The sequence below is a fragment of the Acanthisitta chloris genome, unplaced genomic scaffold (assembly GCF_000695815.1).
Source record: "Acanthisitta chloris isolate BGI_N310 unplaced genomic scaffold, ASM69581v1 scaffold6247, whole genome shotgun sequence".
NCBI lineage: Eukaryota > Metazoa > Chordata > Aves > Passeriformes > Acanthisittidae > Acanthisitta > Acanthisitta chloris.
In genome coordinates, this window is record NW_008682013.1 from 52,472 (window position 1) to 80,173 (window position 27,702).

General features: G+C 48.3%; 1 protein-coding gene across 1 annotated transcript; it reads right to left on the reverse strand.

The window, feature by feature from the left end:
* Positions 1–239: 239 nt before the first annotated feature.
* Positions 240–27,702, reverse strand: OIT3 (oncoprotein induced transcript 3). The gene is made up of 9 exons (XM_009078327.1): positions 27,674–27,702; positions 20,008–20,369; positions 18,681–18,791; positions 15,298–15,420; positions 12,124–12,246; positions 7,502–7,662; positions 6,323–6,738; positions 2,074–2,173; positions 240–425 (listed from the first exon to the last, which is right to left on the reverse strand). Exons 2-9 carry the CDS (start codon positions 20,264–20,266, stop codon positions 240–242), a joined length of 1,479 nt encoding a protein of 492 aa, XP_009076575.1. The 5' UTR covers positions 20,267–20,369; positions 27,674–27,702.

Consider the following 27,702-nt stretch of genomic DNA (forward strand, 5'->3'; position numbering starts at 1 on the left):
CAGGCCTGCAAAGCCACAGGGTCCCTTCTGCTGAAGGGCTGATGGGGAGATACACAGCTAAAACCAAACCATTCTGCAGTCCAGGTCCAGCTCTGTGGTTATCTTCACAGAGGATCACCATGTGGTTAAGGAAACAAGTCCTGAGGTTCAAGTGGGGCTTGATCAAACACCTCGTTTCTCAAACAGCCATGACAAGGAGGGTTGGGCTCAGCTGGAGATGCTGCTTCTGAGGGTGGCAGCTAGTCATCAAAGTCGATTCTGATGGGGCCACCTGTGAGGATGTGGTTTGCCACGTGGACAGATTCCTTCTCCTCCTCTTCCTGGGCCTGGGGTGACCTGCGAAGGCGTCTCCGGCAGCCCTGGGCGCAGCGGGAGGTCTCGTCCAGTGCTCCACACACCAGGATGCGGCAATGCAAGAACACCTCCTGGCATGGGGACACAGTGGGCTGGGTCAGTGCACAGCTCTGGGAGTCACTGCCTGCCAGAACACAGCCATCTCTGTCCCTGTGTCAACATCCATATCCACCATGGCCATCCACAGCCACACTGGATGCTCCAGTGTCTCCTTGTGTGCCCACTCCAGAGGGCCTGGCTGAGACCTCAGAGCACAGGGTCTGTCTGGTAGCCAAGGGTGGACAGACAGGGAATCTATGAAGGCAGGAAATGATCTTCCAGAGGAAGGAATGAAATGCCAGAAATAAGCTTGGAAGAACTTATAGACTGGTAGAAGCTGCATGGCAGGAGCAGGTCAAGAACACATGAAGCCTTGAGGACTAGAGGGAATGGCCTCGATCTGAGACAGGGCAGAGTCAGAGGAGATGTTAGGAAAAAGGTTTTCCCTGTGAGGGTGTTCAGGCACTGGAATATCGACCAGGGAGGTGGTGGAGTCACCAGCCCTGGAAGTGTTCAAGAGACATCTGGATCTGGCACTGGAGGATATGGTTTAGGGATTACAGCAGTGACAGGTTAATGGTTGGACTTGATGATCTTAGAGGTCTCCTCCAACCTTGCTGATTCTGTAATTCTATTCTACAATTCTGAGGAGATGGACTGAGAGAAACATGAGAGAGCTGAAGTAACACAAAGCTAGGAAACAAGGGGAACAGGAGGAAAATGCAGGTTGATGAGGGGCCAAGACTGGAAGCCGAGAGAAGGAGGGGAATGCAAAGAGCAGGAGACAGCTGTCTTGTTTTTGTGCACAGCAAAGGCAGTGATAGGATGGCTGCTCCCTGAGCTGAAAATGACAAGGAGAGTAAGCGAGAACCCTGCAAGCAGCATTCACAAACACTTGATCAATGGTGAGGTTTGGAGCAAGATCCAGTGAGCAGGCTGGGAGGATGCAGCTTGGAAGTAGCAATGGCAATCAGATGGCCAAGGAAAACTCCCGAATTCTGAAAGATCTTGTCTGGTTTAACCCTACTGAGGATCTCTGGTAGCTGCAGCAGCAGCTGATTTAGACTTTCTGGAGCAGGCAGTGTTGGCTGAGCATAACAATGACTGAAAGACCCAATTTCTTCCAGCACACAAAAAGGAAAGCTATTAGCATTAGGAAAACAGCTTTATCCTTCAACTGACCTCCCACTACAGAGCTGCTGTCCCAGAGTGCCACCAGCCTGCATGGCCTGGTTTCACATGGACTTAAACACTATGGTGGCCCTGGATCTGGAATCCTGGCATCTGTACTCACAGGAGCTAGGGAAGACACAAGGCTGAAGAGATTCCAAACTATAGACTGTCTTGTTTTCAAGACAGGACACTGCAAAATGTGCCTGGTGATTGGGAACACCTCTCACCCAGCACACAAGGGTCCACTAAGAACACCCTGGAAACAACAGGCACTGATGTTCCACAACTGTCCCTCATATCTTACTTAATTTCAGTTGTTTATATCACTCTCTTCTATAGTACCTGTGCCAGGTTCCTGAAAGACATGACTGCTGGAACAGGCACTGCAGCACCTGCCTTGGCCTAACCATTCCCCTCCTCTGCACTCTCATCTGGCCAAGTCCATGCTGAGACTCCTTAGTCAGCTCAGAGCTGATGCAATATCTAAGAGTTCGGTTCTGAGCTTACCTTGTTGGCTTTGCCCACAAACTTGAAGACAGGAACCTGGAAGTGCTTGGCAAGATGGTCCTTCGACGTGTACTGCTTCACGGAGTCATCCGAAACGCAGCTGAGGGAAGCAGAGGGATAGCTTTAATGGCTTTCCCAGCAATGGAAAAAGAGAGAGAAAAGACATTCCAGCCTACTTCACCAGAGAAAGGGAAGGAGGGCTTGGCTCTCTCAGCTCAGCTACCATCCCTGTTACTTCCTCTCTGGCCACAGGAGAGAATTGGGGAGCGATGGGGGAAAACAACAGCAATGCTAATAGCATCTCCAGACAAGGAACAGCTCAGCAGCACAGAGCTGGCAGGACATGGCCCAGTCCCCTCACACAAGGACTGCCAGAGCTGCAGGCAAGTTTGTCCTCATTTCACCTTCCTGTGCAACAGCCTGCAGTGTTATACACCATACAATGTGCTATGTGCTTTCTGTCTACACATATATATGCACATAAATTATGCTTAAAATGAAGAAGTCTGTACTCACATTACTAAATACCACAGATGATGAAAAACACAGAAAGCCACATTTACTTTGCTTTACATCATTTATATTTGTCTTCCTGCTGGACTTGGTCAAACAGCTCAAATTCACTACACTACAACTCATAATTTCAATTTCTTCATTACTAGCACTATGTGATCATACAAGAGGTCATGGAACTGCAAGAAAATAAGCTACTTTTATATAAAGGTACATTCCAGGTGCAGTGGATCTAGAAACTATTTGAGACTGTTTAGGGTTTGACAGAGATACAGCAAGACAAGAAGTTATGGTGACTTGATAATTCTGATTATTGCAAAGCCTGGGGCATCCTGAGAGCCCTAATGCTGCTGTTACATGCCATTGCAATGCATCTTATCCTTTCTAGCAGGTTAATTCCAGATATGTGGACTTGAAAGGATATTTTAAAGAAGGAAGAGTGGTGGTGTAAGAGACAAGAGGTACTGGTGTGACAGCTGAGTCCTACTCCTGCAGCAACCTCCAGCTCCCATCTTTAAACCAGAAACATGTGCAGCACTGTCAGCAACGCTGAGGTTTGACATGCTCAATTGTCAAACAGCAAATTCCACATCTATATGCAGCTCTGTCTTCACTGTAACCTGTTTGGAAATCTCTGTGCTGTTGGGCTGACAGCAGCTACTGCAATCCCTCCCAGCACTGCCCTTCTGCTCTGTACAAGAGAGCAGGGTATGTCCCTGGGAGCACTAGGCATCAGTCTGGTTCCCTGATACCACCAGGAATTTCTCCATTTCTCCACATCCAGAGGAGGTCACAGCCTGAAGGACTATCCCAGCACTTGTGTGGTTCACTTGCCTGAAGACAAACATAAAAACCAGCCCCAGTGAAATTAATAAATGACCATTGTGTATCTACGAAACTGACAGATTCCTCCCTCCTGAGGCCAAACACTAAGTTGTTTAGTATAAAATTGGTGTTAAAAGTGGCACACCTGAAGGCTTCTGGCTGTAATCAATGGCAGTTCAAGACTTTTCAGAGGTGACTGGCCAAGCTTTGGGGCCATGAAGTCCACTCAGAGGCAAGCCCTGACCTGTGAGCCTATAAACTGTGATGATTCTTGGACACTGGCTCAAACTGACTCCCAAATCCCAGGTTCTCCAAAGGGGCTTCAAATTGGTGGCAGGAAACCTACTGGCTTGAGGCTAGGGAGAGCGGAGATAGGAGAACCACAAGGAAGAACCAGGGACACATGGACAAAACCAGCTCAGAAACCTCCTGAGCCACAGGAACAAGTGCTTTTGCATTTTGTGTGGGGCCATACCATGTTCAACCCTCCCAGGAAGTCTCCATACCCTGCTTCCCACCTTGGAGAGATGAGAAAAGACAGGTATAGAAGGAAAATGGATGAGTCTGGTCAGGACACAAGGAAAATAACTCTGAGGTTCAGGGGCAGTGCCATGGGAGGTCTGCTCTGACCCTCTTATTTGGGGCTGCAAGGCAGAAAGGAAGGTCTTGACAATAAACCATCTGCCTCAGCCTAGAAAGCAAGAGCAGCCTGAGGCAGAACAAGCCTTGCAATGGAACCACCTTCACCACCTCCTGCACAGATAAATCACTGCTCCTGAGCACATCAGGCTGCCCTTGGTGATATGACCTTGCTCTGGATGGCCCAGAGAGCTTCAGTGTTTATCACTGGTGTCATCAGTCAATGCCTTTGGTTTCATTTTGCTTTCAGAAAGAGGAAGAAAAGACCAGAAGCAAGAGAGCTGCTTTGGGGCTAGCAGCAGTACAGGGTACTACAGACACAGTGGAGGGATTTGGGAAAACCTTGATTTCCAGTGTGGTCACATCAGCACAGGGAGAAGGGTGGAGTCCCACAGAGGGCAGCCCCCAACTCTTGCCAACTGGAGCAGGCAGGGAATTAACAGAGAAGAAAGAAGCAGAGAGAATTTCCCCATATATATAAGTCCAAAGTATATCCCCTCAAATTTAAACACTGTTTCCCTCTAGAACCTGCAGGTCTATCTGGACCTATGTAATCAAAATTATTTTAAAAATCCCATCTTTATTGCAATGGGTTTCTGGGGCTGGAAGGAAACTGGGCTAGTAGAGAACTGCTGAGAGCAGGGACAACTCAGCAGTGCACTCAGCTAATTTTACTTCAGAGTCGCTGCAAGCACAGAGTGACAACCCCAGTTAGCTCGACAGCACATCGTTAGTGAGCAGTTTGACCACAGCACTGGGGGACACTGGCGCTGCAGTGAGGCTGGAGAGCAGAGAGGCTGGCTGAGGCTCCAGCCCACTTTTCCCTTCGGTGAAGTTTTAATGCCCTCTGCAGGTACCAAGGGGCTGCTGGTGCCGTAAATCCTCCAGCTTGTGCTGGGGTGAATTCATGGCATGACACTTTCTGCCTTCTCTACCTGACTCAGGCTTTGGCTGCTGTTTGAATCCCATGATTTGCACTCATGGGGAGAAATGAATGTGTGTTTGGAGCCTTGACTCTCTGAAGGGTCCACAGGAATAGCTGAGCCAGGGAGTCGATAAAATCAATCCTTCCATTACACATCTGCTCATAAACCCAGAAGTGTCAGGCATAGGAGTGCAGCACAGGATGGCGGGAGAGCAGGTTAATGCTGAATCCTTTGGCAGAATGAAATGAAAATAGTATTTTTGGGTACTTTACATTGCAGGAACCTTTAGCTACAAGACAACACGACGGGGGTTGGAACTAAATATCATCAAGGCCACTCCCAACACCAATCATCTATGATTCTAAGATTCTCTGAGTTGCCATCACCATCTGTAACTGTGGATGGTTTAGCCTTGGCAGCTGAGGAAATAACTGTTGCCCTCATTAGATGGTCTGGCAGGCAACATACAGGACTTACACACACACAGTCCCTTGACTGTCAGACTACAAGACTTGGGTATGTCTTAGCTATTCCTCTGGCTGGATTTTCCTCCCAAGAGGACAGCAGACTGGCTCCCAGCTGTGACACTTCCAGTGTTGTCTGGTTAAGCTGTTGGATGGAAACACCCCACAGCACTGGTGTAACACGGCACAGCACCCAAAGTGGTGTCTGAAAACAGGGATCATCTTAGGAGCCACAGCTGAGCCCCAAACCTCTGATGTAAAACCCTTTACAGTGAACCCACAAACCCATACCGAATTGTTTTTAGCATATCCTGTAAAGACCACTAGTCCCAAACAACTCAGAAAATTACAGCCAAACTGAAGGAGCCTAAGTTTAGTGTACTGACTGGCATCAGAGAAAGCTCCTGGAGCTTCAACCAGGACTAGACATGGAGTCTTCTGGCTCAGGCTGTAACAAGGCCATTATGGGAAAATTAAGCAACTTGCTCCAGTTGCTGCAGCAGCTGCCTGGCAGCAGCACATGGCCATCAAGGGTTCTGCCCATTGGTTTGGCACTCTGTGGGCTGGCAGAGAGAGGATATCAGGAAAGATAATATCTTCTACAAGAGCCAACTCAATTATCCACAAAGCTAGTTACAGGGAAGTATGTCCTGTAAAGGCTGCACTCAGAGGAACCTCTTTCCATGCCTCCCACTGTTTCTCCCAATTACTGTTGATGGGACAGGTGGTTTCAGCTTGATGGCTGCTGGTGTTTGCTAGCAGCGCAGCAGATAAGCTGCCGCAGGGAAGGGATAGTATCTCCTACATCACAGAGTCAACACAAGTCAGCCCCTCTGCCAATTCTCATCTAATAGCCAGTAAGAGAGGTAACAGTGGACTCACCCATCTTGGATCAGGTAGTACTTGAGGATCTCATCGATCTTTGAGGTGGGAGTGGCAAAGCAGCTCTCCACCAGTGTCTCCAGCCCACTGACATGTACCAAGGGCTCAATGCCAAAGTACAGTGAGTCCCGGAGCTTGAGGGTGGGAAGGGCATCCTTGTAGGGTTCATCAAAGTCTTTGTCTTTGAAGATCTCCAGGGTGAAGGGGAAGATGCCCTGGTTGCGGCTCATGATTTCCAGGGGAGAGTTCTTGAGGTTGGGCACATATCCCTCAGAGATGGTGTAGCGACGCGGGAACTCGCAGGTCACTGGGATCAGCAGCTTGCTGGTGCGGACAATGATGTCCCCGTTGCTCCCTGGGGTCTGCTTGGGCAAGCCTGTCACCAGGTTGGTGGCAATGATCTTGTCATTTATTACCTGCAGCAGAGTAAGGCGTTTAAGGGAAAGGGTTGATCACTGACAAAGAGCTCTCTGAGTTCCCCTTGTTAGGACACTCAAATGAAATAGCCATGAAGGCACAGCTTGGAATTTATATGCTGTGACCAGAATGATTGTTCATCCTCACCTACCAACATCACCAGTTTGCTGTCAACTGCAAGGCACTGCCCTCCTGCACAAACCACAGGGATTTGCTTCCAGTGCTACCCAATTGCTAAGATGAGCTCTCTGGTTCCTCACAGTTGCCAGTGTAACTTTATAGACTGCCCAGGGTGGTAGTGGAGTCACCATCCCTGGAAGTGTTTAAGAGACATCTGGATCTGGTGCTGAAGGATATGGTTTAGGGGTTCCAGCAGTGACAGGTTAAGGGTTGGACTCAATGATCTTAGAGGTCTCCTCCAACCTTGATGATTCTATGATTCTTTGAAACATTATCAGGAGACCAGAATCTGTCTCAGTAGGAGGGTGAAGAGTGACTTGTGCCCTCTGCACTGGAATGAGGGTGAAGCTGCCTCTGTGAGGACTAGGGGAGCAGAAAGTAGCACCCATGCTGAGACACACCACTGGAGGAGCGATGAAACAAGCTCTCTTACTTTGGGATGCCACTCCAGGTCTACTCTGCAGCAACACAGGAAACTGCTCTGACAGTAGAGCTAAATCAACTCTACGCCTCAAGTAAGCCATAGTCAAGACCCCAAGCCCCAGAGATGCCAAGAGACAGGACAGCAATAGCCATACATACATCTACAACAGTGCCACAGGACTTCAGGGAGAAATGGATGTTGACATGAGTGCCATTGGATACACCTTTGCACGAAGTGTTGATGAGGGAAAGGTCCAGACCTCCAACCAGGTCCTTTGGGATGTTCACCTCAATAGAGCTGGACTTGCACAGCACTGGGACTGCAAGAGAAGAGCCCAGAATCACAGCCTGCACTACAAACCCACCAGAGAGTTGGGGAAGGGTTACACCAATTATTACTGGGAAAAAAAGGGGCAATCATATGCAGCATTTATGATTATTACCTTACCACAGTAACCTAACTGCCTATGTTGCTTTCCTGCCTGCACAAAACAAACCTGAGCAACCACTGCTCCAGACTCTCCAGCCACAGCTATGCCCCGGGAGAAAATGAAGACAACCATTGCACTTGCAGCAGAAACTTAGCTGTGCAGGATTTCCAGCTTCACTTATTACTCCGCACAGGTTTGATTGATATCTCTTGCATTGCTAAGTCCTGGGAAGAGCCTTTGCCAGATATGGATATCAAATTCACAACACCCCAGGCAAAGCCTTTTTTAAGCCCCTTAATCAGATTTTACATCAAACCCAGAACACGTCCAAACAAGGCAGAGTAATTCCACAAGATACTGAGCTAGATGGAAGCATCTCAAAATGCCCTAATAATATTTTTATAAGCAATAACCTCAGCTCTAACAAACAAACCCAATTAGCTCACTCACTCCACTTCCTTCCAACCTTTGAATTTTAATAGAGATCTCCAAGTGAATGTTTTGAAATGAAAATATCATTACATAAGAAGCAGAAGAAAACACAGAGCTTGGACTAAAGGAAACAGGAAAGAAGAGAGAATAATTGTCAATAAAAAGTAATTGTTATATATATATATATATTCCTTGGGGGTATACATCTATTCAGTCAGAGATAGGACAAGTTACTGGTGCATATATTGTGGTCTCCTAGCCAGAAAAACAAACTCCTTGCAGAATTCCTTTGGCTACATTTTAAAATCCCATGACAAAATGTTTTGCAAGTTGCTCAAACTTTTTGCCCAAATTAACAACAGCCCCAGTCCTTGACATTTCTATGCCTTCCCTTAATTTCAATCATTAATGACGTCATTTAGGATTCTGGATCTTGGATACAAGGCATACTGCTAAAACATGCCTCTTAACCCCCTTCAAAGATCCCTCTGTCCCAGCTAAGGTATTTGTAAGAGCCTCTGTGTACTTGCAGGGAGGATTTCTTACTAAAAGTTGATCTTTTCAAGGTGATAGGCTAAAACGTATGCAGAGTGCCCAAAGCAATAGGTTCTCATAATGACATTGCTGGGTTAGAACAGAAACTCAAAGAGCTAAGAATTACCTTCATTTTCCCTCCATCAGCAGCAGAAGGAAAGTGGGAATAACTGAGCATGGCAAATGGCAAAGCTCAGGAGGAGAAAAAGGCACTTGGAGAACACAGTGCAATACAGGCAGAGAGGAACATCCTTTGGAGGACTGATTGGCTCAATCTGGATTTAAAGACTCATTTGACAAATAAGAAAATGTGATGCTTTCATTAAGATCTAATTCAGGGCAAGACACTTTGGATCCTAACTGCAATTCTCTGAAGTTCAGGACCAATTTGGTTCAAGCTCTCTCTGTTTCTACAAGTCTTTAAGTGGCACAGAGAGGAAGAAGAAAGACATCACCAATTTACCCCATGCTCTAGTGCTGCAGGAGCTTCCTGTCTGCTCTCCACCACCTGGGCACAGGAACAATGGAAGGAAACCAATGGATTCCAGCCAACTCATGGCTGTTTGGGAAAATGCTCTGGGAAATTCCTCACAGTAACCAGCTCAGAGGAACTGATAACGGAATTCAGATCACCCCAGACATTTGCACAGAGAAGAGTGATCAATAGTGAGGACAGTATTTTGGTTCCACCAATGCAGAGATGATGCATCAGCAGGATTTGGCCCTGGGCAGGCCTGGTTCTCCAAGGAGCTGAAAGGGAGATGGCAAGGTAGTCATAGCTATGTGCAGGTATGTTATTCCAGGGCAAGCAATCAGGTCCTGCCTGCCAGGACTGAGATGCCCAGCAGAAATGAGTGATCCTGATGCCAACCCACTATTCACAACCTCCTGCATCTGTTCAGAGAGCTGCACTCTCCTGTCCTGCTGTCACCATCCACCTCTTGCTCCTGACAGCCTCACCCAGTCTGTGCCAGTCAAACATTTCAGCTGTTCACACCACAGAGCACTTGTGAGCACTGGGAAAGACTCCTCATTAGCGCTTTAAACTCTGCTTTGCACCAGTGCCTGAGTACGTGACCCTGCTAGGAAGCTCCTGTGGGGAGTCCAACGCTCATTTTGGTGCCTGCTGTTGTTGACACCATGTGCCAGCCTCTGCCACCTCCTTTGGCCTTTCCAAGTGCAGCTGCTAGGAGCAGAGGTTATCTCTTTGCACAGACTGCTCAGTGGTGCTGAGTCTTGACCCACTGCTGCACACATAACACTGTTGTACAGTGCTTACCTGCACAAACAGCTTGGGCATGGGAGAGGAGAGGAAAAGCATCTCACCCATACACCTCAGAAAGAGGTGAGGTACTAGGATGGGCTGCAAAATTCCAATTGGCTGGTATCTTTGTGGAAAAACTGCAGCCAAGCCTGTGATTTCTGTGGCAGATCATTGATGTATGTTCTGAATGTGGAGACAGTGCAGGGGAGGGTGGCCAGGCTGCAGAGCCAATTGCTTCAGGCAACTGTGCCTGCCCTGCACTGTTAATTGAACCACTATAAACCTGATTAGATGTCAGAAAAAAATTGTGCGGTACAGCCCCTACTCAGAACTGCATACCACAGCGTGGGGACATAAATCCATGAAATGCAGAAGAACAAGTGGTTTTGCTTTCTGAGCTGAGCAGCCTCAGCCCCAGCCTGGCAGTGCTGCTGCTCTCATTAGAGCCTCAGGAGCAGGAGGAACACTACCTGGGAAACGCACAGCTTCTAACCCTGCTGGGGGTGCCTCAGGGCTGAATAACATTGCTCTTTCCTGGCCTGTAGCCATCAATCAGAGTTTCAATCAGTGAGTGTAATCACAGCTCATGGAACTCCCCTCCTCCTTCTCCTCCCCACCTGGCTCTGCTTGGAGCAGTAAGCACTGCTGAATCCCAAGTGTGCAGTGTTCACCCCTGGGAGCTCTGCATATCTAAAGAGCTTAAAAAGCAGGAATTCCATCAAGCAGAACCATTCCAACTCCCTCTCTGAGGCATATTTGCTCTGCTGACCACCACAAAGCCTGGATCTGTCTCTCCAACTGATGTCTGGGCACTCTGTGACACATCAGACTGCAAGAGATTCTCTGAGCACACCAGACTCCTGGTAGCCTGGATGTATTTGCAAAGGAAATCTCAACCCAAACCAGGAAACTTGGTTTGGGAGGTGATTCTCCCCCTCTACTCTGCTCTGGTGAGGCCCCACCTGCAGTACTGCACGCAGTTCTGATGTCCCAACATCAGGATGACATGGAACTGTTGGAGCAAGGCCAGAGGAGGCCACAAAGCTGATCAGAGGACTGGACCTTCCCTACAAGGCCAGGCTGAGAGAGTTGGGGCTGTTCAGCCTGGAGACCTCAGAACAGCTTGCCAGGATCTGAACGGGCTCCAGGGAAGCTGCAGAAGGACTCTTGGTTAGGAACTGCAGTGACAGGACAAGGAGCAACGGAGAGAAATTGAAAGGGGGAAATTTAGATGAGACCTTAGGAAGAGGTTTTTGATGTGAGGGTGGTGAGACACTGGCACAGGTTGCCCAGGGAGGCTGTGGCTGCCCCAACCCTGGCAGTGTTCAAAGCCATGTTGGCTATAGCCGTGAGCAACCTGTTCTGGTGGGAGGTGTCCCTGCCCAGGGCAGGGCATTGGGACTGGATGATCTCTAAGGTCCATTCCAACCCCTTAACATACTACAAAACTATGCAACTTGTTTATTCCATGTACATGCCATAGGTGTGAGTGAGTCAGCACAAAGGACTCCCTGTGTGAGGCTCAGATGGAAGGTTTTCCAAGGATAATGCCACCCCTTGCCTCTATGCAGCAGAAGCAACAGTCAGTTTTCAGATGCTATCCCAGGCACTTTTCCAAGGGACAGCAGGAACAGCTAGTATCAAAGCTAATGCCCTGCTTCAGGACAGGAATGCTTACTGGAATGGCTAGTGACATGGTTGGAAAAAACATGCTGCTCTCTCTTTAAACTCATTCTTGGAAGGGACTGAACCACTTCAGTTGAATTAAAGTCTGAAGCACGTAAAATGTCAGTTCTAAAGCAGACATCTGTCAGAGGAACAAACAGCTGAAGCAGAGCTGTATAATGGGAGATGTTAAGCAATCTGAATTGGAAGTGAACACTGCCAAAACTGCCTGTGATGCAAGATGCACCCAGCTGGGCCCTGTGGCTGTTCTCCTGCCTGGTTATAAGAGCAATGTCTTCAGGCTCTCAGTTTTGGATGATCTGTCATTAATGACAAAGCTCCATCAACCAAGCTGGAAAGGGCACACTAAGAGAAGATGACAACAACACTCAGAAAAGTTCCTTCAAACATACTTTTGGGGGACAGAGGCTGCCAGGGAGATTTTGCTGACCTACCTTGGCAAGTGTGGTTGTCTTCTGATAGAACCAGTCCCCTGGGACATTCACACTGGTATGTGTCTTCCACTTCAATGCAGGTATGGCTGCAGCCTCCGTTGTTGTTGTGACAGCCTTCAATTTCTGGGAAAGAAGGGAAAGAAAGGAAAGAAAGGAAATTTAGCACACTCTGCTCCTCAGGATGTTGTGTGGCAGCTATACAGGCTCCACACTCCTGACTAACAAACAGTATGACCAACACTCCTGAAGGCAAGAGCACAGTGAGTGCTCACTGCCAAGAAAATGAGGTGGAAATCCATTTTTAATTGTACAATTTCCTGTGTTTCTCATTTCACCTTGAGGTTAACTAGGAAATCTGTGACAAAGCTTATCAAATTAAATCCCACGCTGTAATTGGCATACTGAATAGGCAATCTGCATCTTGATCCTTTTAGAATCATGGAATGGTTTCAGTCGGAGGGACCTTAAAGCTCATTCAGTTCCAACCCCTGCCATGGGCAGGGACACCTTCCACCAGACCAGGTTGCTCCAAGCCCCATCCAACCTGGCCTGGAACACTTCCAGGGATGGAGCAGCCACAGCTTCTCTGGACAATCTGTGCCAGTGCCTCACCAGTCTCGCAGAGAGGAATTTCTTCCTAATATCTAACCCTGCTCTCTGTCAGTTTAAAACCACTCCCCCTTGTCCTGTCACTCCAGGCCCTTGTGCAGCCTCTCCTGAGACATCCTCTCAAACTAAGCGCTTATGTTGTTTCTTACTTCAAAAAGGTGGGAGGAAAATCCTCTTAAACTTACAGTGAAAGCCCTGAGCCTTGCAGGGAGCTGCCTCAGTGATGACAACCCCACAGGTAGCCAAGCTCCCTCTCCCAGCAGGGAAGAGCAGTGGCTCATTCCCTGTGGGTTTCCCAGCTGTGAGGGAGGTGGGTGTACCAGATTCCTAGGCTGAGGATGAAACTCTGCTCAGATGACTTATTTTAGCTGGAATTTTGCTAGTTTGTGAGGTTTAGGCTTAGAGACTTTGGCCACCCTGAGCTGTGTTATCACAGGGACAGGAGGAGGATGCAAGTTCATGGTGTAAGGCTGATTCCCTTCCTCATTTCCCCCACTGTGAAGTGCAGAGGGGAGAGGGCAGCACAGATAATTGGAGGATTTCTCTAGGCTTTCCTTATGTCTTTTCTATTCAGGTGAGGCAACTCTCTGAGGAGCTGAGTTTTCCTGCAAAACATATTCCTAACCACTGCAGCTGCAAAAAGAGTCCGAAAAGGCATACACATACACACTGAAGATCTGAAAATCCAAGGAAAGTAAGGCCATTTCCACTCCTGTTATAAACGAAATAACAGAGGATTGTGATTTTTCTAGAAAACAACCTTCACTGCTTGATTTTGTTAACCATTTGGGATGAGTTTGCTAGATGAGTACTACTGTTCTCAGTACAACAATAGCACATATAAGATAAATAAATCATAAATACAAACTATTTCTCCCCTAGCCTGCCATCAGAACTGTGTGGTTCCCACTGAAACGTAAAGAAAAGAATGGAAACCCCATACTCAATCCTATACAATACATGGAAAACAACAGCCTGATCACTCTCTATGAGTCAAAGTAATGGGCAAAGCAGAATAATGGAAATTCTGAGATACTCTTAACCCTACTCAGCCTCGGCAGCTCTTGTAATCAAGCTAAATCTCTTGCATTAGTTCTTTTTAGCAACAGCTGTGAGGTGGCTCACAAGTAAATCATGTCCTCTAACAGCTCACCGAGCTTTAGAAATAAAACTCACTAACAAGCCTGTAAACATCCCCAGCAGCAGTGAGTGAAACTCCTGAGAAGCTCCATCCTTCCTGCAGACAGGCAAATTAACTTGTATATCAAAGGCCCTAAAAGCCAACTTTGGGAACAGCAGAAACATGTAAGTTTTCCAACAGCCTATTCCAGCCCTGTCAGGACAGTGCAGTGCTCAGGGATAAGAATTGCACAGCTGCTTTAGGTGACACCCAGCTCAGCGCTGAATGTGGAAGATACGAAGCCCACAGAACACTTTTGGCCCCACACAACTCAGCAAGTACTTAAGGAGCACTGCACAGCAGCATTTCCCAGGAAAGTGTCACTGGCTGGATGAGTGATGTTTCACATAGGTGAGATGAAATGTGCTTTGGTATCAAAGAGGGGGAAAACAGGAACTAAACCTGGAGCCTGGAGTAATCTGTCAGTGAATCTCATCTTTCCCCTTCTTAGGGTGAACTCCAGCCCAAAAATACACTAGCAATCCCTCCCTCCCTGCACCACAGATGTTTGCCACACAGCAGCTTGTGGAAGGCTACATGCAGGCTGCAGATGTACTCAGCTCTGGTAATTGGGTAGCTGCAAAGTGAGGCACATCTGTAGCTGTTTTTCTTGTCTGATGCCCCACAGTCTCTGTGAACACAGAGCAGCTTTGCCTGTGAGGGGGCACAGTGCTTTTCACAGCTCACCACTGAAAACATCAGTTTTTGCTGGGTTTGCCTGTTTCTGCTCAAAGGTGTTTGTACCTTGTTAGTGATAACAGATCAAAAGTACAACTTGGTCTGTAAGCCCCTGCTAAGCCACCAGTCTAAATTCATCAAGAGTTTCTCACCTGGCTGTGCCACCACAGGGAAGGAACTGGAGCCCACAGCTAATTCCTCACACACAAACAGCCACAATGCAGCCCTAATCTCAAATCTAGCTGCTGTTCACAGCCTGGCACCCCCTCTCCTTAATCTCTGCTCTGGGAGGCTAAAGTCATCCTCATGCTCTAGTCTAATGTCATGACATTACCCATAGCTAATGCTAGCTGCCAAACCTAATGCTAAATCTGCACCTGAACAGCTACCACACAGATCTCCAGAGCCAAATCCCAGTGACTCCAGCAATATCTAGTTCTGCCTAAACAACCAATCTTCTAGATGCACTGCTGCCTTTCCCCCACAGAGATAAACAGAAGCAAATCCTAACAGCAATGAACAAGGCAGTGAGAGCAACAAGGAGACTTCTCTCTGCTTGCTTAGGATATTTCAGTAACAACGCCACTGGCAAGCACAGAGGTGATATGAGTGACATTTAATCCCAGCTGGGGGAGCCAAGGGAGAAGCAGTGCTGGAAGGGAATGATGGATGTCATTTCCAGCAGGCTGTGGGAGCTGCAGCCTCACCTTCACAGGTTTTGCCGTCACTGCCCAGCGTGCGCCCGACCCCACACTCACAGCGGTACGAGTTCTTCAGGTTCACACAGAACTCACTGCAGCCTCCATTGTTCTGCTCACACTCATTCTCATCTGCAAGAAACAAACCACTGTCAGAACATGCCCCAGAGATCACACAGCTGGCACATGGGAGCACTGGTCACACTGGCTTTGTTGGCCTCCTGAACCAGATCAGGCAACAGAGATCATACAGTCATCAAATATCCTGAACTGGAAGGGGCCCACAAGGATCATCAAGTTCAACTCCTGACACTGCACAGGACACCCCAACAATCCCACCATGTGTCTGAGAGCACTGTTCAAATACTCCTTGAGCTCTGGAATGTAATGAGCAATCCCACTAACAGTAGCTTTTTATCTCTTGGCAAAGCTCTGAAAACTCTTCCTAATTCTGTTCTAAAATTCCTCTTTGAAAGGCACTTTGTTCTCTGAGATTCTTCTTCTCCAACCTGATTTAATATGTGTGCGCAAAAAGTGAAGCAAATTGACAGGAAGGAACAGACACTGCTATTGCTGAGCCATAACACTAACCATTTCTCCTTGGCAGGCCACAACACTGAGGTTACCAATCAAGGTTCACACAGGGCTCCACCAAAACAGCTTAGAAATTGGCATTTATTAGGTGTCAGAAGCTTAAAAATAACAATAAAGCAAAACAGCATTTTTTTTTTTGACAGGTAGGCGGGTCAGACATGAGCTCTCAGTGGTCCCACTCAAGTCTGCAGCTGGTGGTGGTGTCTCCTTCCACAAGCAACGTGCACTGAGTATTTTTAGCCAAAGAACTGGCTGGTACCCTGCTTTGGGAGGCAGAAGCATGTCCAGGAGACACACGCATAGACTGCTTTTCACACATGTGACAGGCTCCACACTTTCCCCTCTAAAAATAAAACTAGAGCTGCTTAAAAACAGAGGGTGAAGAGGGAAATGGCTACTGGCAAAGGCACAGAGATGCTGTTAGGAGGGCCTAGAGCTTGGCTTGGTCAAGGGCTGTACCCAGCAATTCCTCCTGCCAGTTCTTCAACTTCTATAGCACACACAGATCTGTCCCTGCTGTTCCACACCAGTGACAACCAGCACTCCTGGGACACAGGCTGCTTGTCTGGAGACTGGATTGGGAGAGCTCTGAGCTCATTTTAACCACGGCATAGTAAAACATGGATCCAGGCACTCAAGAGGCCAAGGCAATGCACCGAGTTGGTGGATGCGTGACAGGAAGTCTAAGACCTTACCTAACCCCTAAGTTAGTTTGCAAATGAAAATGTAACTTAGGATCAGCAGTTCTGCTCTGGGATTCAAAGCATGTGATGTACTGAGAAGTCAGCCCAGCATGGGGAGGCTCACTGAGCTGCTTAGCATGCACAGAATGGTTTGGGTTGGAAAGGTCCTGAAAGCTCATCTATTCCAACCTCTGCCACAGGCAGGGACACTTTCCACTAGCCCAGGTTGCTCCAAGCCCCATCCAGCCTGGCCTGGAACACTTCCAGAGATGGGGCAGCCATAAATGCATTACTGCAGCATCTTCAGTCCCCCTGGTAGTGGGAACTGGGGAAGGAAGCACATTGTTCCTTTAGGAAAGGCTAACAGAGCTATGTTTGGTTTCTCTGGAAGGCTGGCATGGTTCTCTCAGAGAGGTGATTGCACAATTACTCAGCACAACAGAAAGTCATTAGAAAGACGAGTGAGCCACACAAGAGAGGCTGCAAGTAGGTGAACCAGTGTGATCATTACAACTGAGGTGTTGTGCCATGTGGGAATCATGAGGAGAAGCAGCAGTGCAGAAATCCTGCCTGGCGTGGCCGTGGGAGGGATGAAGGCGGCTGCAGCACACACAGACAGGCTCAGGACTCCTGTGTGCTCCCTCCTGCAGGAAATACCTTCCTGTGAGTCTGCCACACATTTATTGAGTGCTGGTGCTTGTCAAGGGCACTCCTGTGACTGGAAGCCTTGCAGAGAAGCAGCCAATAAATGCTTTTAATTATCTGAGAGAGCAAAGTCAGCCACTTGGCTGCAGAGATGTGGAGCTGCTGAAGCAAAACTCTTCCACAGAATCAGTGTGAGCAAGAGTGACTGCAGCAGGGCCAGACTGAAATCACTGCGGCCCCTGCCCTGATGCCCAGAAACAGGAGGGGTGTGAAGAAAGAACCCACCCACGCCTGCTTTGGCAGCTGCAGTCTGTGTGGAAGGGACTGATCTGCCTCACAGCCTCCTGGACCAACTCTGCTTTCAGCTTCACCACCAAATCAAGCCAAAGCCAAAGATGAGATCCCACCTCTCCCAAACTAGCACCCCCCTTCCTCCCTCTGCCTTAACTCTTTCTGTCCATCACTGTCGCCCTGCAGCTCCCCAACAGCCACCCTTTCCCAGCCCCTTGCTCTGCCCCACAGACCATCTTCTTCCTGACCTTACAGTGCAGGTGTTCTCCTCCCAGCAGTACAGGCACAACCACAGATATCCTCCCTCAGAGGTTCCTGGGGACTGCCTTGCAATCCCCAAAGCCCACATTCCCCACTCTGTTCTCACTTGGGGCCCTCCACCTCCCTCCTGACCATGCTAGTCTGTGCCACCAAGTGCCAGCCCCTTGGATACCCTCTTGTCATGCTAAAACCACTGCAGCTGTGCTGGGACCTACAGTCCTTTGGCTCTCCTCAAGTCCCAGGCCCTGGACAAGGCCCCACAAGGGCAGAAAGTATGGTGGAGCTTAGTGTGCAGCCCTACACTAGCCAGCGATACTTTTTTTGGAGGAGAGAGACGTTTAACAGAGCATGTGAGAGGAAGTCTCTAATGACAGACTGCACAGCATTTCCTGGATACCACAGTGATACTGTACCATGATCTTGCAAAGAGACTCTGCTACTGACAGTGCAGCTGCTGCCTTCAGCTGCTACTGAACCATGAGCAAATCTAGTCTCTGCACACACAGAGCTCCAGAGGCACCAGAATGCATTCAGTCATGGGATGTCATCTCTTGAAACCATTCACAGGATCAAAGACCTGTTCTAGGCAGCAAGGGGGGAAAACTCCTCTCAGAATGCTTCATTTTTCGCACTGTTTTGCAAGGCAATGGATTGAGACACAAGAAACAAACCCAAGGGAGAGAAATCAGTAGCTCTGCACACACAGAGCTCCAGAGGCACCAGAATGCATTCAGTCATGGGATGTCATCTCTTGAAACCATTCACAGGATCAAAGACCTGTTCTAGGCAGCAAGGGGGGAAAACTCCTCTCAGAATGCTTCATTTTTCGCACTGTTTTGCAAGGCAATGGATTGAGACACAAGAAACAAACCCAAGGGAGAGAAATCAGTAGCGGGCACAGGTTATTTCCACCCTTACCAAGGCATGTCTGTCCATCAGGTCCAAGTGTCGTCCCTGGGGAACATGTGCAGTCACTGGTGTCCAGGCAGGAGTCCTGGCAATCCACCACATCACAGATGTCATAGAAATCTAGGGCATGACAAGAACATTGTCAGCACAAACTGCTGAGCATGCAGCAAAATACCGTCTGTGTCCTGTCAGCGTCACACCCTGTGCCTGGTCCATCAGGTACAGAGTGGCCCACGTTGGGAGAGCTGAGCTGCTGAAGCTGCTGAGAAACAATCTAGTTTAATTACTGTAAGTCAGAGATGCAAATTTTGACTTTGGTAGCATGCCAAGACAAACCACAGGGCCCACAGAGAGCGTTAAGTCATTGCAGCCAGGGCAGCTATGGAAAATTTCCACTAGCAGAACAGAGGGGGTGAAATTGCCTCATCCATCCCACGTGGACAGGCCACCATCTGCCCTGCATCACCTGACACACTGCTGGTGACAAAGCCAGCAGCCAGGCACCACCTCTTGCAGGTGTATGGATGCTCACCACCTCTCATGCTTCCTGGGGATGAGGGAGGTACAGAGAAGAGACCTCAGTGGTTACTTAGAATCATAGAGTCATCAAGCATGGAGAAGAGAAGGTTATGTGGAGACCTCAGAGCAACCTGTCAGTATCTGAAGAGGCTCTAGGAAAGCCGTAGAGGGACTTGGTGTTAGGAACTGCAGTGACAGGACAAGGAGCAACGGAGAGAAATTGAAAGAGGGAAATGTAGATCAGATGCTAGGAAGTTTTTTTCTGTGAGGGTGGTGAGACACTTGCACAGGTTGCCCAGGGAGGCTGTCGCTGTGGCAGTGTTCAAAGCCATGTTGGCTATAGCCTTGAGCAACCTGTTCTGGTGGGAGGTGTCCCTGCCCAGGGCAGGGGGTTGGGACCAGATCATCTCTAAGGTCCATTCCAACCCCTTAACATACTATGATACCACAAAGTCCAACCTGTCACTGCTGGAACCCCTAAGCCCTAAATCACATCTTCCAGCACCAGATCCAGATGCCTCTGAAACACCTCCAGGGATGGTGACTCCACTACCCCCCTGGGCAATATTCCAGTGCCTGAACACCCTCACAGGGAAAACATTTCTCCTAACTTCTTCCCTGGCTCTTCCCTGTCTCAGCTCAAGGCCATTCCCTCTAGTCCTCTCCCTGCAGCCATGGCAGGACAGACCATCCCCCACCTCTCTCCAAGCCCTGTCAGGGAGTTGCAGAGAGCCATGAGGTCACCCCTGAGCCTCTTCCCCAGGCTAACCAACCCCAGTTCCCCCAGCCTCTCTTGCACTACACATGCTGTACTCACGGCCGCAGTAGGCGTGGAAGCAGACACTGGGCCGGGTGAGGTGGTACACGTAGTACCCTCCGGGGCAGGCCTTGACATGGATGGGGGGGTTCCAGCTGAAGCTGGCCCAGGCCTGGCGCGGGACGATGCCGTCGGCTGGGCGAGGGTGGCTGCCGTTGAGCCAGATGGGTGCGTGGGTGCCACAGTGGTTCTCGGGGATGCAGAAGGTGGGCATGGCGTCCCCGGCCATGCCAGTGAAGCGGTACCACTCCCCACCCATGTGGCTGTCACACGTGGGCTGCCCGTGGGAGCCGTTGATCTGGTGATCTGTGTTGCGCCACGGCTCATTCAGGCTGATGTAGGCAGAGCAGGGGTCCAGGGCTGCAACATGCCGTGAAACACAAGAGGGAACAACTGGTAGATATCAAATCAAGTTGTTGAGAGATGACTGCAAGGAATGCAAAATAGTGTCTGCTTCCACCCCTGACTTAACAGAATCATTGTGATGGATAGAGATCCCCAGGGAGAAACAGCAATTCCAGCTGATTGTCTCATGGAAAATTCTGACAGCTCCTAGTTTACCTGTTAGAATCATCAAGGGTGGAGGAGACCTCTAAGATCATCAAATCCAGCCCTTAACCTGCCACAACCCCTAAACCATATCCTCCAGCGTCAGATCCAGGAGTCTCTTAAACAGTGCCAGGGATGGTGACTCCACTACCTCCCTGGACCATCTACTCCAAGACCTTTAACAGAGCTATTACAACATTATGTAACAGTGTGACTTGTGTTTAGCTGACAGGGCAAAAAGATATAAGCAAATCCAAGGTCCAGGTGGTGATTTTGATATAGGAAATACAACCTAGGCGCACTTGATCTAGCTTAGGAGGGCCACAAAGCTGATCAGAGGATTGGACCTTCCCTACAAGGACAGGCTGAGGGAGTTGGGGCTGTTCAGCCTAGAGACGAGAAGGTTGTGTGGAGACCTCAGAACAACTTGACAGGAGCTGAAGGGGCTCCAGGGAAGCTACAGAGGGACTCTGGGTTAGGAACTGCAGTGACAGGACAAGGGGCAATGGGGAGAAATCAAAGAGTTGCTATACCTTTTTATTTATTATCTTAAACTTTGCAGGCTATGAAGGTCTAAATGATGACCTGGGGAGGAAAACTTTCAACTCTTTACACAGCTGTGCTCCTTGCAAGCCTGCAACGCCCCGTAATCTGCACAGAGCAGCTGTCTGTGACTGAAGTGCTTGTGAGGCCAAGACATGAACATATGGACTCCCGGTAAGTGCATGTCTGTTCACGCACTGCTCAAGGACTGTGTCCCTCTTCAGAGGCCTTTGCAAACCTTCTGCAAACAATTAAAACCTAAGAGTACCATAGGGAGAACAGAAATGAAGAATTTAAGTGTCCATTACATTTCCAGCCTTCTCCTAATTAACCCTGATTTGGCAGCTTCCCACTGAAAGTCCAGAGGTTCCATTCTCCCTCCCATTTAATACCTGATTAAGCACTACTTACCCATGTCAAACTACTCCCTATTAAGCAAAACGAATGCTCATACTGCCCTGAGTAAGGAAAATTCATTCCAGTTTCCTAAAATTAGGCTAATAAAGCCAATCATTCTGATTAAATGCATCTCAGGCTGGAATAGCCTCTACTTTGCACAGCACATTGCTTTTTAAGTTCCAAAATTGCCCTGTTTAGTTAACAATAGGGTGATGCAATTTGGGTGGGGGGAGGACATTATACTCTTTCTGTTAAAATGTTCTGGACACAAACCTTCTTGGTTCATCATTTTAATTTGCTTCACTGACTTCAAAGTGGGAATTACAAGTGTTTCAGAGAATGGACTTCAGGTCACCCTAATTTAGCTGCATCATCTGTAAGCACTGTCCCTCAGACACGCTGTCTTGTACAAGGATCTCACAGATACATCTCTTGACAAGCCTCCTCACACTTTCCTCAGCCACAATGTTTTGTTTGGCCTCAAATCCAGCACAGAAGAGGCAGAAGCAGCTGCCATACTCATAGTGCTGCAGAGCAGCACACTGGCACAGGGAGCATGGATCTAGGTTAGGAAGGGAATCTCTAGTGCCACAAGTCAAAGATATTCAGAGGAGCTGATTCATTGCCACCATGACCAGCAGAGAGGGGGATGCAGCAGGGAATGTGATGAGAGTCACCAGGCAATCCCTCCTGAGCTCTCTCCATTTCCCCTGCCTCTTTGTGCCTGCCCTTACCCACAGCAGTGCTGCAAATCCCATCGTCCAAAAGCTAGCTTGAATTCTTCCACAAGGAAGAGATGGGTCCTGAACAGAGCTTCCCAAGGGCTTCCCTCAGTGTAGCTCCCTTGCTTTTAACTAGAGGATTTGGTGTGGCCTTAGGGTGAGTCACTGACTGAGGTGAAAAGGTTTTTGTGCTGTTAAAAGCCAAACCAGGTGAATGAAGCAGGGATGCCCTGTCAGCTTCCCAGCTGGGCAACACTAAAAATATACACAGTCTCATTAGCTTTCATGTAATTAACTTTATGAAATATCCTTTGTAGACAGACTCTGGCAACACTCATCTAGGGAGATCACGTTGTCTCCTCAACAGTCAGAAGGTAATTTAAAGGCAGGGAGGGAGCTGGAAGAAAGCACATCTGGGAAATGAGGTGCATTCCCTCACATCCTTCATTCCTCTGAGAGCTGCTGGCAGGAGCGAAGGGGAGGCAAACAAGCAGACAGTGCTTGCTGGAAAACTGCAGATCATCTTGGCCACCTCGGGACTGCCAGCAGTGCCCCATGTCACCCTCCCTGCAGAAACCAAACACAATTTACTGACAACTAATTTGTGTTTTTATGGAAAAAAAACTCCACAAAAACACAGAAGCAACTGCTCAGCTTCTCATCTGTCCTCCTCAAATAAGGAAAGCTTGGGGGTTCTGCACAGGATGTATAACTGTCTCCAGCTCCCTCTGGTTTTCATTTTTCTTGGCTCAGATTTTTCCTCCCCAACACTCTGTGCGTGGCCTGAGCAATTCAGCCTGACAAAGTTTAGCTATGAAGCAAAGCTTTTCCATTTGTAATCCTGATGATATCATTAGTTCTCCAGCTGACATGGTAGCATATATACTGGATGACAAATCAGGCTCCAGCAAGCATTCCCAAGCCCACCATTCTGCAGAGATTAATCCTGTGTGCATTGTGTAACTGGAGGTCTCTGTCCTGGCAATAAAGTGAGCAGCACTGCATTATGACACTAAATTCAGTTCAGATTTGTCAAAGAAGCAGGGGAAAAAGTAGCATAATATCTATTCATAGAGACTCTCCTCCAAAGGGAGAGGAAAATCCCACAGAGCCAAGGCAGGAGAGTGTCTCCCAATATGGGAGACTTCAAGCTCTGTGACAGAAAGATCTTTCAAACTGGAAAGGATTTTACATCATCTTCAAGGAAAAAGGGTATTTCTCCCATCTTCCAGTCTTTCACCTAAGAACACTGAGGCTCAGTATGAACCTTATACATGGCCAACAGCAAAAAGACAATAGCTCTTTACTCACCCATCAAAGACACTGGCTGGAGCTGGATGACAAAGCAGGTACAGAAAAACAAATACTGGAACATCCCACTCAGCCAAGGAACAGTCACCACTCCAGGAACAGAGGCTTGAAAGCCCTCACACACGCTGTGGATCCTGCAGCCTTCCCCTCAGTGGAGCTTCTGACTCCAAGCTTTGAGAAGAGCAAGTGTGATTGTTCTCCTGGGAGTTTATCAGAGGAAGAAGCTGAAGGGATGTGGGGTACAGCTCCAGCCTTGACCTCCTCAGAACAGTGCTGCCTCTCACTGACAGCAGAGATGTACTTACTGATCAATCCTGTGTCTTGGACTCAACTCCCTATTGTTCTGTGGCCTGACTGCCCCACAGTGACACCTCCACTATCTCATCTGGAGACGGACTCTAAGCAGGGCCACCCGGACATCCCGAGGGGATGGAAGAGAAGAACAGATGGGTGCTTGTTATCTCTGCTCCTTCCACAGACTCCAGGGCTCCCCACAGGCAGAAAACATTGGTGAGACCCTTAACTGCAGGAAATAGTGGCCCGAAGAGCAGGATTGAGCCTTCCGAGCAGAGATTGCAGAATGCTTGGAGCAGAGTCACAATGGGAACATCAGTCAAAGTGAGACATTGGTGTCCTACAGGGAAATAGCTGTTCCTATGCTACACAGAGGCCCCTTCCACTTCTGGTCACACAACCTGACCACTGCAGGGAGATTATCAAACAAGATGCTTTTCTGCAGTCTCTAAAAACCAAAACCAAGCCAACAATCCCAATGTTGCCAAGTTAACTCCTATGCAGAACCCAGTAACTGAGAGCCATTCCTTGCCAGTTCAAACCAAACCAGGCTGAGCTGCAGGGGATAACCACAAGCTCTAGATGCAGCACACTGAAATCTGTCCTTTACTAGAGCAAACCCAACAGCATGGCTGGCAGTGAGATACCAAGGACAGCAGGGATAAGCACAAAGGGAACTTCCCTCTCATCCCACACCAGCTCTTACTATAAGAGCTCTCCATCAGCAATGAGTGCAGCCAAGCCTACAGCAATCACACAATCAGGCAAGTGTAGGTATCTTCCCCTTCTCTTCAGGAAGATGTGCTAGAATCCCAGCAGGAAAAGAGTGGCTCCATTATTTCATACTGTGTTGGCCCAAGACAAGACGTTGGGTGTTTGTCTGCTTTGCAGGGATGGTACATTACAGAAAATTCTCAATAGCCTCTCTCTGCCTGGGTGTGTCCCTGCCAGCACAGTGCAATACGCTGCTCTGCTCCACCGCAGCATAGTTTTTTCAATTGTGAATGACATCCCAGCAGGAAAAGAGTGGCTCCATTATTTCATACTGTGTTGGCCCAAGACAAGACGTTGGGTGTTTGTCTGCTTTGCAGGGATGGTACATTACAGAAAATTCTCAATAGCCTCTCTCTGCCTGGGTGTGTCCCTGCCAGCACAGTGCAATACGCTGCTCTGCTCCACCGCAGCATAGTTTTTTCAATTGTGAATGACTGTGAGAAACAACCAAAAAAACCCCAAAATAAATGACTGTCATTGCTTCCACCAAAAAATAATACAAATCCCTATGGCTCTGTTGTGCTGACAGCTGTGCAGCACCAGAAGAGTTTTATCAACAACAGGAAAGGAGAACAGATCCACTACACAAAGCTATCAAGGCAGATAACCCTCAAATGGTGATTATGTGAATTCCCAGAAGAGAAACTAAAATTGAATGGAGAAGAATAAAGCAAGCCACAGGAAGTTACATTCTGCCATTTTCATTGAGAGGTTGATTCATGCTTATCCCAAGTAAATAAAACTGACAAGCATCAAGTGAATGCTCTGTTTGTCACAGGTGTGCACAGCTCCGAACCATTTCAATACCTGCTGCTTTTGTTTGCTAGGGTGGTTTGTGAGCCTGACACAATGATGTTTGGACAGGTACATGTCAGTGAGTGACAGCTGACAATTAACACAGGGAAATAAACTGCTTCAAAGGTGTCACCAACAGGCCCTATCAAGCCCTACAAAATGGATTAAAGCAGAGGATGCCTCAGCACTCCCAGACATGATGCTCTCCTAAATCACCAAAACATCTAGGCCAAGAAAAAGGTCTCAAGCTGGAGTAGATTGTGTGCTGCCTCTAAATGTTTTTCTGAAGCAGCACCAAAGGCAACTCTTCTATCAGCACTTTCTCTTTGCTTTGCAAGTTACTTCAGGTGACACACATGGCTCCAGCCCCTTCATAAACAATCCGTGTCTCAGGGAGCTGTAGCAGTTATTTCTGAGAGGACAAAGGGAGGATAAAAAAACCCAAACAAAAACCTTCCTGCAAAGAGCTGCTCTGGGAGAGAGGATACAATTCCAATGGGATGCTCTGGATGCTGCAGGGCTGCACCCTCCATGCAAATATGGTAATTCTGTTGTTCCTGACCTCCACTTCCACACCTTGAAGATGAGTGAGCCCAACACCCCAGAAGGAATCAGGGCCAAGTTAGCACTTCTCAAAAGAAACCATCAGCACTGTTTAAAAGCTATGAAAAGGGAAGGCAATATTAAATAGAGGGTTGAGATTTATTTTGGTAGCCAAGAGGGATGATCCAAACCAGCTGCAAAGTCCGGGTATGTCTTCTCCGTGCAAGAAATGATGCTCATTTTGTCGGTGGCAATCACACTTCTTGCCTCTCCCAGAGAACTGAAGGACTTTACCATCCTCACACAAAGCATCAGCTGGGCTGGAAAACCTCATACTGTTTGGAATGGACTGATGGATAAAGAGGCTTTGGCATTTGCTGAAGCTCACCTTGGCTTTGTCAGAGCCACCTCCCAAGACACTCCAGTGGCTGATGAAGGGGAGGTGTGTGAAGCACAGATCTGGAGCAGGAACTGCAGCCTGCTAGAAAGAGCAGGAGGAAGAGCTAATCAGCACTTCCTGCTGCCAAGGGAGAGGAGAGGACGGTACACGCGACAGGATCCCTGTCTGCGGCTGATGTGAGGACGTGCACTCACAATGAGCCCTGACAGGTCACCCAGATGGATGGGACCAAAGTCAAGGACTCCGAGATAAGCCTTGGGGCTGTAAACAACTTGTCCCAGGACATGGTGCCAGTAGGAAAGGCTGTGGAGATCAGGGAGTGAACACAAGTTAGTGAAGTGTGAGCAAACACAAGTCAAACACCAAGAATCATGAGATCAGGCAAGTACATCACTACTGGTGAGAAACAGCAGTGATTTCCTTTCCTTAGTGCAGTCCTGTGATGCAGAACTTGGTGTCCTACAGAATCCAGTGCAGTTTCCATGAGCCTCAATTTTCAGATGGAGAGATTTGAGCATAGACAGCAAACCCACCACTGCACAACTAGTCAGGGGCAGAAGCAGGACTAGGACTCATCTTTTACATGCTCACAGAGCCACAATGGCACAGCAGGACTTCGATATACTGCAAGTCTAACTTCCACTCCTGTATTGTACTTTTCACCCCTTGAATGCCAGTATAGAAATAAACCTGACTTTTTTAACAAAAGGAATAATTGGAATCTCTTGGGATAGATAAAAACATACTTAAGATATTCTCTCCTATGTGAAAATAAAGCCACATGTGTCACAGAGGAAAGCAGTTTGCATTTACAACTCCTCACACAAAAAACCCCAGAGGATAGCAAAGAAACTGGTCCACTGGCTCACAGACAGGGCAACTTGGCCAGCTCCACTTGACTGACACAGTGCCAAGGCCTGGCAGCTCCAGGGCATCAGGCTAAACCCACCTAGAGCCAGTAAGAACCTGCAGCAAAGTGATCATCATCACTGCCTGCCAGGCAGGAAGGGCTAGAGGGGAAAAGAAAAAGTGCTGCTTCTTTGCTCTTGAGGAGAAAGGAGCCATGAACACCGCCCCTGGAGGGGTTGGCAAGGAAATTATTTGAAAACCCTCTCAAAGGAAAAGAGGAACAGAGGTTAATCAAAAGAAAATCGGTAGAAAAACCAGCACCTGAAGATTGCAATGCACACTCTGCTCATCCTTCCCTGAGGAATGCAGTGGCACATTAAGATTCAGGCAGCACTGAATCTGCTCTCAGAGTGCTGCCAGAGGGACAGGAGCCTATTTACCTGCCCGGCTCTGAGACCTCAAACAGCTACTGCAGGGAGTGCTGATGTTGGGATTTAACAGTGTCAGGAGAGCAAA